General features: G+C 42.2%; 1 protein-coding gene across 1 annotated transcript in view; it reads left to right on the top strand.

Moving 5' to 3' along the window:
* Window positions 1-595: 595 nt before the first annotated feature.
* LOC149189950 (uncharacterized) overlaps window positions 596-16240 on the top strand; it is a 171548-nt gene continuing 155903 nt past the window's right edge. Inside the window, exon 1 of the mRNA XM_089411987.1 lies at window positions 596-1464. Coding sequence (XP_089268113.1) covers window positions 859-1464 — 606 coding nt within the window. The 5' untranslated portion in view covers window positions 596-858. The remainder of the gene's footprint in view (window positions 1465-16240) is intronic.

The raw sequence follows: 16240 nt of genomic DNA, 5'->3' as shown, positions 1-16240 counted from the left end.
CTCTATGAAAAAGACGTTAGAGATGAGGAAATTGACGAGACATATAGATAGATCCAAACTCATTATGATCTCCAAAAACAATTTGACTAAAGTTAAAACATAACTCTCTCTTGCAAAATCAAACATAGACAACTATACAAAAAAACCCTCAAATTTACAAAACAAAAACTACAGACTCTAAAATTCAAACCTACAACTCAATAATAAATTAATTATTATATTCTCTTCTTCCTTTCTATTTTTTTTCCATACCAATACAATGCTATGATTAAAATTATGAGAAAAGAAAACCAAAAAACACTACTCAATTTACCTACGATTTTCATTCTCAACCCCTTTGTTTAATCCAAGCCAACTAATGTTATTAGAAACCAAACTTCATTTAATCCAAGCCAACTAATCTATAACTGTTAAATCGCTTTTCATATAAATATAAATATAATTTCTCTTATATTTGGCGAGATTGTTTTACATAAAATCTTCTTCTTGGTTCATAGATTCCTTTGAGTTAAACCTCCTAATACCTCTATGTGTTAAAAGGTTTTGTTGAATTATTTTATTGTTATTTGACGAAAGAATTTATAAATTTCATATTCAGGCTCCGTTTTTATTTATTCTCAGTTTGGCTGCCGTCGAAAGTCTACGTTTGTTTCCGTCGCGACTCCTAACCATTGGGTTTTTTTCAGACCATCGTTGGGAGTACCGTAGCTTTAAACTCAAGTATTCTGCTCATCGGATTTTGACGAGGAAAAGTTGCAGTGTGCTTTAGATATGAACATGAACACTGCCCACATCTCAGCATCAACATCTCAGACCATTGTACATAAAATTCATCCCTGATTGCCTGTGCGATTTACAATGGAGACATCTGCAGGTCCGAGCTTGAGGGTATTGACGAGGCCATCTCAAACACCGCTCCCATCTGCATCCGATGCATTGCCTTCATTTCCTTCTACAACAATCCCAATTTCAACTACAACACCGCCATCATCAGCAGGGCAATCCTCCCTACATCCTTCGTCTGGATTTCCATCCTCATCACCTGCAAATGGTGTTGTAGTAGTTGGGGTAGTAGGTAGGAATGCGGATGATGTTACCCAGTTGTTGAACAGGCTCCTAGATGCCCACATTTTTGGCTCTGGGAATCGAGACAGGGACCTCTGGAATGAAGAAACTAGTGAAGAAGCCTTGCAGGATGAGGGCATGGAGGAAGATGGTATGAAGGGAAATTACAGGATCAGTATGGGCTCTGACATGGTTCCAAGCAGAAAGGTTGCCGCCTGGATGAAGAAGAAGAGGATAAGTTATTATGCGGATGAAGAGAGAGGGATTGTTTATGTACAATTTGCTTGGGGTTCTCCCCATATGGATCTATTAATGGGGAATTTGAGTTCTCAGGAGTTTCCATTTGTTTTGGATCAGCAAGAGACGGATGACTTATGTGGGCTCCTATTCATGTTTTCTGTAAGGTTACATTCGCTGATGTTATTGATTTTTTGTAATTTTTGGATGCTAATATATAAATGTATGTATGCATATTTAAAAGAATCTCAGGACGCTTGCTGGTCCTGCTACCCAAAAAGATATTAAACTGTTTCCCCAAGTATAATTGTAACAGAGGCATTTTGTTCAAGGGCATTAAGCTTAATCAAACTCTTCATAAGTTTTGCTGAGTTGCTCGATCTGAATTGCAATTCGAGTCTGTTGGGTTGCTTCGTCCCTTTACCCTCTAGCATCCCCCCGCTGCACACTGCTTGTGAATCAAAGTCATGTCGTTGGTACTGTCTAGATTGGGTTGATTGGTATGGAGATTCAATGGGTGGGTTCCTGCTCACGGCGAAGGGCACAGCCTTCAGTACTCCAGGAACTGGCACGGGTGCGCCGCATCCAGTTCAACTTTTTGCACTTGCATAATAACCTGCATGTCCATGTCCAGTTTGCACATGTCAGAGAGCTATCGTACAAGGAGAATTTTTGTCTCAAGAGGACCTGTTACAGTCCCCAATACTGACTTCTTACAAGTTAGCATCTTCTACGATTATCCATATCCATATTTCTAAGAAGGATTCTCTTTTACAAAATTTACGGCAAAAGGCTTGACAATCAGACAGAGGATGTGTAATATCCCTAGGGAATTTTCCCTTAGGGTTATAAAATTTATGACAAATTAATACCAATATTACTGTATTTATTCCAATTCTTAGACCGCAATGATATTAAATGCACAAAGTGTAGGCAGACAATAGATTACATCATCACACCAATAGCTCACAGCAATCACCAATTCACATTTTTGTTCTTAGTGTTTGTGCACCAACAGTCCTGGTTGTACAATACTTATTAATTCCAATGTTATCAGAACCGAACCGGAACCGTTGGAACCGGCTGGGCTGGCCGTTTTTGGCCGAAAACCTGTCCAAAGCGGCCTATTCCACCGAACCGGCCGGTTCAGGAATGGTTTTGTTTGGCTTGTCCCTTCCCAGGTCAGCGTAAAAAAAATTGCCTTTCTTGATTTTTTCAATTGGTTTGCCCACTTCTAATTCTCCTTTAGGCCAAACTAATATTCAAGCCGATGGTCCTATTATTGCTATGCATTTCACGGTAATGTTTGAGAATTACCATGAAGTGACTCAGGATGTTTGAGAATGGTTCCAATGTCGTTGGATTTCATAGGAGAAAGTAGAATTTCAGATTTCACTCAAAATGCAGCAGACTTAACAATTTTTCTGGATATCAGGATTGCGGGGATTGCAACATTTCCCTTGGATTTTGTCATGTACGAGGGTACGGAACTAGTATTTAGTAAAGAGCACCAATCCCTCTATGTACTTTGATGTTAGTGGCAATGGTTGTCGAACTCCTCTATCATGACTCTACTAAAAATGCTCCCATCACTAAAAAAAAATCTTGACTTGATATGCTGTGCTTTTTCTATCTTATTTTAATGCTTAGAGGGTTATATTGATGATAAAGATCCCAATATATAAGCAATGATTGCAGACTTAGATGCTACTCATTCTTCAAATGTGGACGAGGAGGATGATCGAGATGATGATTCTGATGATGACATTGACAATTAGCACTTGTAGGCTGTAGCTGTAGTATTGTAGACTGTAGTATCATATTATCATGTTGTTTTGGACTATAAAGGCCTTTTAGAGCCTGCTGCTTGATGTTTTTTGGTTCAGCGATGTTTTGCACTAAGTGCTATTTTGGTTATATGCACTATTACTTGTTTTATAAATGAGAACATTTGCATATTTGTGTATATACTATAAATGGTTTTGATTCATATGGGTGCACATGAATGTATATGTTTTTCTTTAAAATATGAATATTTATGTGTTTTTGGTAAACCAGTTGTTTTATTTATTATTATTATTATTATTATTATTTGTTTATATTTTAATTTCCGGTTTTTTACTGGTTCTGACTGGTTCCTGCTCCACAAGGTTTTTAGGTTCGATCACCTGTTTGGTTCTGATAACATTGATTAATTCATAAACAGTGACAGTTTCTTTATTGCACACTACAACACTTTACACCAGAATCATAACCACAGTCAAAAGATAAAACACACCAACAATCAGCTTACAAGTTCATAAGTTTCCTGGCTGCCTCAGGAAATGACTTATAGATTTTTTGCTGCTCAATGCCCTCCTCCTTTGACCAATCTGCTGCCCCAGAACAGACTTTTGGCTGCCAATGTGAAGGTTTCACTGTCCTGAGATTGCCCTTGCGGACTCCTGTGTCAAATATTGCCCTGAAATAGCCTTCACGCTGCAACAAGGGCTACTTGTGGTCCAAAGTAAAGCTGCCGCTTCCTCAACAGTGCTACTGAGTTGCTCCTTGAGTCAATTCACCACAGAAACCTGTCCTTGCTGCCGCAGGATTAATTCGGAGGGCTGGTGATGGCAAAAGGAGGGCTCGCTACTCTGCTGCCCTAACCAATCCTCAATACCACACAAAGACCTCTCTATAGCTCAGTTAAGGGTTCTGCTGCCCTAGGGATTACACAAAGTGACCTATGCTGCCCTCATTACCTTCAGCCACGTTCTGTGAGGAATCCACTGTCCCAAACTACCACATTGCCCTGGACAAGAGTCTCAATCTGCTTCGCTGTCTTGGACAGAAGTCTAAATCTATCTTGCTGCCCTACCACAACTTTAGAATGGGAGGAGGTGCCACAGAACGTCTACCAACGCCAATTAGCCCACAGAAATCTCCTTGCTTGCCAAAAAAACCAGACAACAGTGCCTCAGAAAATTATGCCAAAAAGGGATTGACTAGGGTGGGATCATCATCATCAAAACCAATCAAAGGAAAAAGGGGTATGAAAACTCTCAGAGCTTCGGCTCACTAATGGAAATATCCAATCAAACTTTATGAGAATAATGACTCTCCTCTCTCTTATTTATAGGTTCCCTTTGGGGTCTTTTCTCCTTATTTTAATTTGAGGGGTTATAAGTTTTCTCTCCACCTAGCCATAATTCTGGGTTCCTTCACAAGTGTTAAAATTGGCAACTAGGGCCAAATTCCACGCGGGTCATCTTATTTATGGCAACTGATATTTTTCTTGGATTCCTTTCATCGAGAGGTGTAGGATTGATCTAACGATCATCCGATTCCAACATGTATTCATGGAGATATGAATTTATTTGTATTTCTTGACAATCTGTCAAGGTCGGCTAGCAAGATAAAGTGTGTGGCACACCCCAGCTAAACATCAACGTTGCATATAAAGGAAGGAGACATTGTGCCTCATTTCACCATCACTCATCTCTTCATCTTCTCTCTCCTAATCTGATTGGGCAAGCGTAGGAGCAACTGATCTCTCACACGTGCTAGAAGGAGGACGGATTTCTGTTTTTAGGGCTGCGTTGACCAAGGTGCAGGGCTGTTGACCGTTGACCGAGCTGCTGGGGAGTGTGTTGACCAAATCTGATCCACGCATTTCTGTTTTGGGTTCCCCGTTGACCAGCGTTGACTGATTAGGGCTGACCACAGGCTGTACTGTTCGTTGACTGCTGGTTGATTGTTTCCTGAGGGCTGTTTTGAGCTGCCTATCTTTGCTGTTGAAGACCGAGTTCTTCAAGGTTGACTTGAGGTCAAATTGGAGCTGTTTGACCAGCTTTGACTTTGCTGGTTGGTGTTATATTGCTGTTGATATAAAATCACAGATTTGTGATATTGTACTATCTCTCTCTCTGCTGAATTATTGAAGAATATAGAAGAATTGATCAAAGGGTTTCCCCGCATTGGGGTTTGTCCCTGGCTAGCTGCCACATCTTGTGTCTCCTGTCTTGACTTGTCTTCTGACGTTTTTATTTATGCTCTATCAACATTTTACTTATATGTTAATGTGATTGCTATACCGAGAATTGACATTGGGCTAATAAGAAGAAATTGAAGTAAATTGCTCTAAGCATAGAACATACCATAATTTAACATGGTATCAGAGTTGAGGTGAAGACAAAGCCCAAGCAAGAGCAAGAGCAATCACCGAAGACTGTTGGAAAAAGTCAAAAGACTTCATGGGTTCCTCATCACACTTCCCCGCTGAAGACAAGCTCCATGAGAAGTCTGACTATCACGGATGGAAGATGTCTCTTGATTTGACATTGGAAGAGCAGGAAGTGTTGGACTATGTGAGAGGCAGAATTATAGAGCCTCCATCAAATGCACTGGCTGCTACAAGGAACAAGTACACTAAGGGTGAAGTCAAAGCGAAGAAGATCATGCGGGACTCTATTGACAAGCGCCTGGTGGCCTATGTTTCCAAGTTGAACACCTCCAAGGCTATGATAGACTGGTAAGCTTGTTTAAAGTTAGTGATGCAAATCAAGTTTTGTTCCTCAAGAATAAGCTGAAGGATATTAAGAAGGAATACGAGTCCATCATGAAGAATGATGTCTGGGATGTGGTCCCCAGACCCTAGGACAAAAAAGTTGTCACCTCCAAGTGGCTTTACAAAATAAAGCATGGAGCTGATGGGAGTGTTGAAAAGTATAATGCTCACTTTGTTGCTCGTGGCTTCTCTCAAAAGAAAGGTGTAGATTATGATGAGATATTTGCACTTGTTTCCCGATACACCACCATTCGCTCGATCATAGCCCTTGTTGCTTCGCAAGGAGGGAACCTACATCAGATGGATGTCAAAACCGCATTCTTGCATGGTTCGATTAAAGAGGAAGTCTATGTTGAACAACTCGAGGGGTTTGAGATTCATAATCAGGAATCTCATGTATGCAGGTTGAAGAAAGCCCTCTATGGGCTAAAGCAAGCACCCCGAGCTTGGTATGAGAGGATTGATAGCTACTTGATGAAGCTGGGATTCACTAGGAGTGAAGCCGATCCAAACCTACACTTTAAGGTTGAGGATGATAAGCCTCTCATACTGGTGCTGTATGTTGACGACCTCTTTTTGACAGGTGCAAACCCTCTCATTCACAAATGTAAGAGGGAGTTGGCTTCCGAATTTGAAATGAAGGACCTAGGACTGATGCACTATTTCCTAGGGCTGGAAGTCTGGCAGAAGCCAGGAGAGATTTTCCTATCTCAAGGAAAATACGTGGTGAAGATATTGGAGAGATTCGGTATGGTGGACTGCAAGCCCATGACTACCTCGATGGAGCTTAACTTCAAGAAGTTATGCGGTAATGCTGTTGGACCTGCTTTGGGAAATGCTATTGAGTATCGTCAACTCATAGGAACATTGATGTTCTTGGTGAACTCCCGTTCGGATATATGTTTTGTAGTCAACACGTTGAACCAGTGTATGGTTGAGCCTCATCACTCACATTGGATTGGTGCCAAAAATCTTCTAAGATATCTTCGGGGCACAATCACTTATGGGTTGAGATACATTGCCGGAGATGTGAGGCTACATGGATATTTCGATGTTGATTGGGCAGGCAATGTGGTGGACCGAAAGAGCACTTCCAAGTGTTGTTTCTCTTTGGGTTCTGCCTCGATCTCCTGGATGAGCAAGAAGCAGAAGTCGATGGCTTTGAGCACCGCTGAGGCAGAGTACATTGCTGCGAGTATGGCCTCCTGTGAGGCTGTCTGGTTGAGGAAGCTCTTCAGTGAGCTGTTTGGACATACATTGGATACTACCGTGATCCTTTGCGACAACTAGAGTGGGATTTGTTTATCCGAGAATCCCGTATTTCATGATCGCTCCAAGCACATCGATATCAGGTACCACTTTATCCGGGATATGGTACAACGAGGAGCAATAAGGCTCCATCATATCGAGACAGATGAGCAGGTCGCTGACATTCTGACGAAGCCCCTAGGAAAGGTCAAATTCTTGACTTTCCGAGAATGACTAGGAGTCGTTGAGAGACCCTCTTATGAGGGTCCTGTATGATGCATACATTGAGCTCTGGGAGCTCCAGGGGGCTTGGGGTACTTCTTGGAGCGACGAGCGACCATAGGGTGACTCACCCTCCCCTAGTGGTGCGCTGTGTACAGGGTGAATGGTTCAGCCTTCCCCTGTGATACCCTGTGGCAACATGTAGGCAGGATGAGTGGTTCATCCTTCTCTTGTCGAGACATCCTACCCATGCAGTCTGGGACTCATGGGAAGTGCCTCTCATCTGGTCAATGAGTAGGGAAATGAGGATAGGGACCATAGTAGTACTGATGGACACATCGTGTATCTATCGTACTCCCTATGATAGGATGACATTGATCTGGGATCAATTGGAACTAACTTCGGGTCAGTAAGAGTGATATAACTCACTCTATTTTGGAACTCATCTGGGTTTAGTAAGAGTGGTATGACACACTCTCTTCATTGGGATTGACTTCGGGTTAGTAAGAGCGCTATTGAGCACTTTCTTTTATCTGGGATTGACTTCAGGTCAGTGGAGGATGGTATGATACATCCTTGATAATTTCTTCTTCATAGTTCAGCAGAGTAGAGCCGAGCAGTGCAGGGCAGTGCATTTGATGGCAGAGATAGTATCGACAGATAGATGGATTAGCAGATGGAGTTCTCCCTAGTTGAGAGGGAGTGTTAAAATTGGCAACTAGGGCCAAACTCCATGTGGGTCATCTTATTTATGGCAGCTGATATTTTTCTTGGATTCCTCTCGTCGAGAGGTGTAGGATTGATCTAACGATCATCCGATTCCGACATGTATTCATGGAGATATGAATTTATTTGTATTTCTTGACAATCTGTCAAGGTCGGCCAGCAAGATAAAGTGTGTGGCACACCCCCAGCTAAACCTCAACATTGCATATAAAGGAAGGAGACATTGTGCCTCATTTCACCATCACTCATCTCTTCATCTTCTCTCTCCTAATTTGATTGCGCAAGTGTAGGAGCAACTAATCTCTCACTCATGCTAGGAGGAGGACGGTTTTCTGTTTTTAGGGTTGCGTTGACCAAGGTGCAGGGCTGCTGATCGTTGACTGAGCTGTTGGGGAGTGCGTTGACCCAACGTTGACCAAATCTGATCTGCGCGTTTCTGTTTTGGGTGCCATGTTGACCCAATGTTGACCAGCGTTGACTGGTTAGGGTTGACCGCAGGCTGTATTGTTCGTTAACTGCTGGTTGACTGTTGCCTGAGGGCTGTTTTGAGCTGCCTATCTTTGCAGTGGAAGATTGAGTTCTTCAAGGTTGACTTGAGGTCAAATTGGAGCTGTTTGACTAGCTTTGACTTTGCTGGTTGGTGTTAATCAATGAATGAATTGAATTGATTTACAATGAGCAGTGAAGCTCAATAAATAATACAACTGTATTTACAGAAACAACAAGTTTCTACTAAGAAAGTAGAAACAACAAGTTTCTACTAAGAATATAGAAACAACAAGTTTCTAACAAGAAACTGCTAATTACAATCACAGATGAGCATTAAACACTAAAATAACATTATTCTAATACCCTCCCTTAATGCTCAATCTATTTACAACACCTATAGACCCTCTGAATTTTACAAACTTATTAGGACCAAGAGGCTTGGTGAAGATGTCTGCTGGCTGCTCCGTTGTGGGAACATACAGCAATTGAATGGATCCGTCTTCAACAAGCTGTCGAATGTAGTGACAATGGGTTTCCACATGCTTTGTTCGTTCATGGAAGACTGGATTCTTGGCGAGTTTGAGCACTCCCTGATTATCACAGAACAAGGGAGTAGGACCTGCCTAGGAAACATGCATATCTGCAAGCATACGTCGAAGCCAAACTGCCTCACAAGATGCCTTAACTGCTCCCCGATACTCTGCTTCTGTCGAGGAGAGAGCCACTGCCTGCTGCTTCTTACTAGTCCATGTGACAGCGTCGGATCCCAGACTAAACACATACCCAGCTGTAGATTTACGGTCATCAACCGAACCAGCCCAGTCTGAATCTGTGTAACCACTGAGTGTAGGATCTGAACTCCGAGTGTACAGAAGTCCATAATCAGGAGTGCCTCTTACATAACGCAGCACACGCTTTGTTGCTATCCAATGATCAGCCTTAGGAGCTGACATGAAGCGTGAAATGTAGCTTACTGCAAAACTGATATCAGGTCGAGTGGCAGTAAGGTAGATGAGGCTGCCCATTAACTGCCCGAATAAAGTTTCATTTACAAGTGGTGAGGATGACTGAGCTGAAAGTTTGAGCCCTGGTTCCATAGGAGTTGTGGTAGATTTGCAATCCTGCATTCTGAACCTGTCCACAAGATTTCTGGCATACTTGGACTGAGAGAGAAAGATGTTGTTCTCAGTTTGCCAGATTTCCACCCCTAAACAGTAATGAAGTCCCAAATCTGTCGTATCAAAAGTGTTGCACAAGTCCTGTTTGATTCCATGGATCAAATGTGTTGAATTGCCAGTAATGATAAGATCATCCACATAGACAACCACAAACAGAGTATCATCACTAGTATGTTTGATATACAGGTTTGCATCAGATGGACTCCGCTGAAAGCCATGATCTGTTAGGTACTTGTCAATTTTCATGTACCAAGCTCGAGGGGCTTGTTTCAGACCATAGAGTGCTTTGACTAATCTACAGACTTTTTGTTCTTGACCGGCAACCTTGAATCCTGGAGGCTGCGTCATGTAGACTTCTTCCTGTAAGTCACCATTCCAAAAAGTACTCTTTACATCCATTTGATGGACTTTTCAATTGAACTGAGTTGCTAAGGCAAGGACAAGCTGTATGGTACTCATCTTGGCTGTAGGAGCAAAGGTCTCCTCATAGTCTATACCTTCCTTCTGTGAGAACCCTCGAGCAATAAGGCGAGCCTTATACTTGTCTAGGGTTCCGTCAACTTTGTATTTCACTTTATACTCCCATTTGCAGCTAATGGGCTTTTTCCCTGCAGGACGATCAGAAAGGGTCCAAGTGTGATTCTTCTGAAGACTCTAGAATTCAGCTTCCATAGCCTGTTTTCTTTCAGGTGTACCCTTAGCCTCTAAATAGGTTTGAGGCTCAAAAACACTGTGTAGGTTAGCCGTAAGAGAAAAATTTATTGTAGACTGCTGTTTGCTCTTATTTCTGGAAGTTCTACCTTCAAGGAGCTCATTATCTCGGAGATCACCAATAGTTTTAGCTCACCATCTAGGCCGGAGAGTAGAGGAACCAATATCAGGAGGAGGTGGAGGAGGCTTAGGAACAATAGGTGCAGCAAGAGGAGGGTTATTTTCCGGAGGAAGCTCAGGTAGTGCATTATCAAATACTGATGCTGCATCATCCCTCCCATCAGGTGGACCTAACGGATGAAGAACACTGTGAGGCTGATCCTCAAAACACTGCTCAGAAGGAGGAGACTGAAAGAATCCTTTTTCTTCATCAAATACTATGCCCCGATTGAAGCTAAGACGACCAGTGGCTATATCTATCAACCTATAGGCCTTGTGGTGATCACTGTACCCTGTCATCATGTGTTTTTGGCTTTTGGAATCCAACTTAGAGCGCTTAGCAGCTGGAATCCAAACATATGCAACCGAGCCAAATACTTTGAGGTGACTGATCTTAGGCTTACGACCAGACCAAACCTCTTATGGAGTCTTCCCCTTAACAACCTGAGTAGGTGATCGGTTAAGAAGATAGACAACAGTAAACACTGCTTCAGCCCAGAATTTGTTCGGAACACTCCTGTGTTGTAACATGGAACGAGCCATTTCAACAACCGTATGGTTGCGATGTTCGACAACACTGTTCTGCTGAGGAGTGTAGGGTGTAGTTAACCGTCGTAGGGTGTAGTTAATCGGCGTTTGATGCCATGGGTATCACAGAAGTTGGAGAAAGCAGAAGAACAAAATTCCCCCCCGTTATCTGTCCTAAGTGTTATGATATTACAGCCAAACTCTTTTTCAACTAAGGACTTAGACTTCTGAAAGATACTAAATACATCAGATTTATGTTTTAGAAGGTACACCCACATCTTTCTACTGAAATCATCTACAATAAGCAAAAAATATTTGCAACCAGTAATAGAAGATGTATTCATAGGACCACAAATATCAACATGAATTAATTGGAGTACCTTAGATGTGCGCCAAGATTCTCCATCCTTGAATGAAGACCGATGTTGCTTGCCAGCTTGACAGGCGCCACACACTCCCAACTGCTGAGTCTGAATATCAAGTAACCCTGACACAAGTCCTTCTCGAGATAGCTGAGAGAGATACTGAATGTTTAGATGCCCATATCTCTGATGCCACAGAGTGCTGATGGGAGAAACACGAGCTACTAGAGCCACTTCTGGAGAATCACCAGTGTCAAGAAGCCTGTATAGGCCATGATCTTCTAGGCCAACAACAACCGTAAGACGAGTTTCCCTGTCAATAATGGAGCACTTGTGTGCATTGAACACCACATCGAGCTGAGGAGAGTTCCTCATAATTTGGCTGACAGATAGCAGATTAATTTCCATACCAGGAACATAGTACACATTCAGGAAGATGAGTGTGCGCCCATCAGACTGGATCTAAACTGTACCTCTGCCAACCACTGTGTACTTCTCACCTCCATCAAATACCACAGAACCACTGAAAGATGAGAAGTCAATAAACCAGTCACGCCTGTGAGAGAAATGACGTGATGCACCAGAGTCAATGTACCAGGCAGAAGACGGGACATGATCTGATGACCTCTTGGCCATAAAGGCATAAAAGGCAGATTCTGTCTGCTCGGAATGTTCTGCAACATTCACTGTTTGATGAGACCCTCCCTGTTTCTTTTGTTCAGAAGCAATCCTCTGTTGGCAATCTTTCTTCATGTGGCCGAACTCGTGACAGTAATTACACTGCACATTTTTCTTTTTAGCGAGATGAAAAGGCTGAGAAGAACCTTTCTGTTGAATGGATTGAGAGGACTGATATTTGGCAGCAAAAGCATTTTCTGATGAGGCTGCTGTTTCCAACGATCCTGCTGCAAGAGTTTGGTGCATAACTCTGGAAACTTCAGATCAACATTAGTGGTGGTAATGTTGAGTGTTTCTATGAAGTGTTCATAAGGTTTCGGTAGACTTTTCAGAGTGATGACTACCATATCTTCTTCCTCCATGGTCCGACCAATGGCTTCGAGCTGATCTCGAATGTCTTTAATCTTGTTAAGATGTTCCTGTAAAGACATATGTTCATCCATCATGATGAAGAACAATTGATTCTTTAGAAAGAAAGCTCTGCTCTTGTCGGATGTCTCATGCAGTTCCTTCAAATGTTGCTAGATGTCAGCAGCTGTCTTGCCGGAAGGAATCTGTGGTAACTGATCATCAGTCACAGAGAGTTTGAGGAGCATAACAACCTCTCGATTTCGATCATCAAACTTATCTTGATCGGTACCAATTGTACCAGGATGGGGCTCTTTGCCCAAAACGAGTTGGTCAAGACGCCTAATTCAAAAATGGTCAACATTCTCTGTTTCCAGATGTTATAATTGGTGCCATTAAAGCGCTAATTGCCTTCCAACATCAGATTGGTTAGCGAGGCCATCTGCACGTTTCCTAAGACGCAGAAAACAACAAAGGAATCTGGCACGGATTTCAATGCAGATGCCGGCTGATCCGTACAAAAAACTAACAGATGCTGGAATCAGAAATCATAATATTTATGGACAGATGATACCTTGCGCAGAAGGTATGCTTGGATCTCAGCTTCAGAAAGGTGAAAGTTGCTTTATACGCACATAATAAAGAAGATAAATGCATGCCTTTTAGCTCACTGTATCACGCCCAAAAAAAAAATAGTCACGCCAAAAAAATCCATGACCCCTCCTTGATTAGATGCTACTGAAACTTCGGATTACTGAGTCAACTTCAGATCTTTTCCGTGACTTGCACTATGCGGACTCAGAAAAAAAATAACAAATTCCGTGCTTAAATAAATCACAGAAATTTCATATGCAGCCGTCAGGAAATCACGTGCCAGAAAACCTCACACGCAGCCGCCGCTCGATTCGTCGTCCTTTCTCCTTTGTAACAGTACTTCCATCGTTGTTTGGGCCCTTATGGAGCACCCTGCGGATTCGTCGTCCGCACCGGAAGTCGAACCCACAACCTCTTCTATTACAGGTTTTGCAGAGCAGTCTGCGTTGGAGAAACCCAACGATGCAGATGCGAAGACGGAGCAGTCTGGCGACAAGGGTATTGAGCAGAAAGTGCACGATTTAATGGACCGGATCACAGCTTCTGCACGCTCGGCCCCCAATCCTCTTCTGCTGCACGCCCTGGCTTCGATTCTCGAGTAGGAGGATGCGAGATTTATGCAGGAATTTGGTCACTCCTAGCAATGCTCGATTCTATCCGTCGCCGACGTTGCTTCCGCAGGCCATGCAAAAAGACTTCACCAGCGACAAAGGAAAAATGCCTCCAGCTCGGGCAGAGACAGAGGGTATTATTGGGACGAGGAGCGCCTCGCTGAACACCACGCTGTACCTTAACCCAGCTACGAGCTCCCGAATAGAGCCATGGTGTAGACAAGTAGCAAGAAGTCCCGCAAAAAAAATTTCGACGTACGCATGCTGAACGTAACCACGATTGATCGATTGCAGGCACCAGCTTCCACGGAATGGCCCAAATCCAGATCCCTGCGGCACTTATTTAAAAAGCCACGGACAGTGACCCTAAATGGAAACTGAAGAAGAAAAAAATTCTCCACAGAAGAGCAATTTCGAAATGAAGCACTAAATTTTTCAAACTATGAAAAATTATTTCGAAAAAAATACCCGAGCTCTGATACCATAATCAATGAATGAATTGAATTGATTTACAATGAGCAGTGAAGCTCAATAAATAATACAACTGTATTTACAGAAACAACAAGTTTCTACTAAGAAAGTAGAAACAACAAGTTTCTACTAAGAATATAGAAACAACAAGTTTCTAACAAGAAACTGCTAATTACAATCACAAATGAGCATTAAACACTAAAATAGAATTATTCTAATAGGTGTTATATTGCTGCTGATGTAAAATCAGAGATTTGTGATATTGTACTATCTCTCTCTCTTTGTGCTGAATTATTGAAGAATATAGAAGAATTGATCAAAGGGTTTCCCCGCATTGGGGTTTGTCCCTGGTTATCCACCACATCTTGTGTCCTGGCTAGCTGCCACATCTTGCGTCTCTTGTCTTGACTTGACTTCTATCGATTTTGTTTATGTTCTATCAGCGTTTTACTTATATGTTAATGTGATTGCTATACTGAGAATTGACATTGGGCTAATAAGAAGAAATTGAAGTAAATTGCTCTAAGCATAGAACATACATAATTTAACAAGTTTTTCCCCAATTACCCCAATTTACCCGATGTTGCTCCAGAAGCATTGTATAATGGATTTTCCCTTTTATCATTGACTATAGCCCATGGGGTTGGCTACGCTCCTTCGTCCTCCCTTGGGCACTTAATTAGTAAGGAACATTACAGGATGAACAAACTTATTCAACATTCCTATCAGTCAGCTTCTGTTTTGCATGTGGTTACCTCAATCGGTGCTGACTCTATACATTGTTGTTGCAAATTTTCCATCCAACTCAATCTTTGCCTAGATTTTTCCGATCCGAGCTGGCTACATCTACGATGTCTTTTGCTGCTTTTCCCTGCTCTCCATTGGTGTGTCCTGATTTTGAAGGTTGTCAAACAGTGACATGCCCAAACAGATCATATTCCGCAGCATGAACACTCCATATATCTGATGGAACTCTTCCTCGACTCCCAAGAGAATTGGCCTTGTTTCTTCCCTCATCTTCATTGCCAGTGCAAAAACATTTTTCCCGGCTCTGGAGTGTCCAGGACCCTTGAATTCCAATTTGCCCTGCTCACCTACCTTTTCTCCCATCTACTTTCCTTCCCCAGAGCTTCCAAAGTCCTGCCTCCCTTCAACTTTTTCTACTGACCTGGACCATCTCTTTAATCACTGACTATAAAGGGACTCCATTGTGCTGTGCTTGCACAAAATGGCATTACTTCTACTTATATCTGCCAATAAGGCTGCCAAGAATTTGTCTCTTCATCCTATCATGTCACATCCTATGCCTGCCATCATTTCCATATATGGTGCTTTCACTTCACTTCCTATTGTCCTTATGGAACCCTTTCCTGGAAGTTCCTCTGATATGCAAAATATATCTACCCTTATGTCCTTGCAAGCTCAAGTGCAAGCAAATCTTCCTATTTGGTTCCTTGACAATACTCTTCGACATACAGCTCCCTGGTTCACCATTCTATCAGCTTCTTGATAAGCTTTCTCTTTACATGAAAGATCTACGTTTCAAATATTGTTCACAAAAGAGATCTGCTTTCCTCTAGCAGTTGATGCAAGATCCAGTCCTCTGCTATCCTCTTTTTTGCAGTTAAGTTTATTTGTAATAAAAGCATGGAATCACCCTCAATGGCCAACCTATTGACTAAGCTCACAATAGCCAGTCCCCAAATCAAAGTGACAAAGTCAACCACATATTTGATAACTTTATCCCTGCCAATTGAATGAGCATGATATATAATCCTTTGTGATGTCTGATCAATTTCCTCCCTCTTGGGTTAGCTAGGTTGCATTTGGCAGCCTATCCGAGTTGAGCTTATCCTATCCCTCTATGATTAATCTCTGAGATGGGGCTTTAATAGGACAGTCATCCATAATCAGCCTTTCAGAGTTTCAACCTCATTGGAGTGCATACCACTGGGTTAAAGATGCAGATTTACTTTGTTGCGTAAAGCAGAAGTTCTATTTGCAGCATTTCTTTTTGTTTTTAGTTACTTGGAGACCTGACCAACATGTACTCCCAGAATTCTCTCT

Source organism: Pinus tabuliformis, chromosome 3_1 (assembly GCF_031772625.1).
Source record: "Pinus tabuliformis cultivar Carrire ecotype Pingquan chromosome 3_1, CPIR1, whole genome shotgun sequence".
Lineage (NCBI taxonomy): Eukaryota > Viridiplantae > Streptophyta > Pinopsida > Pinales > Pinaceae > Pinus > Pinus tabuliformis.
This window is presented reverse-complemented; position numbering and strand designations above follow the sequence as displayed.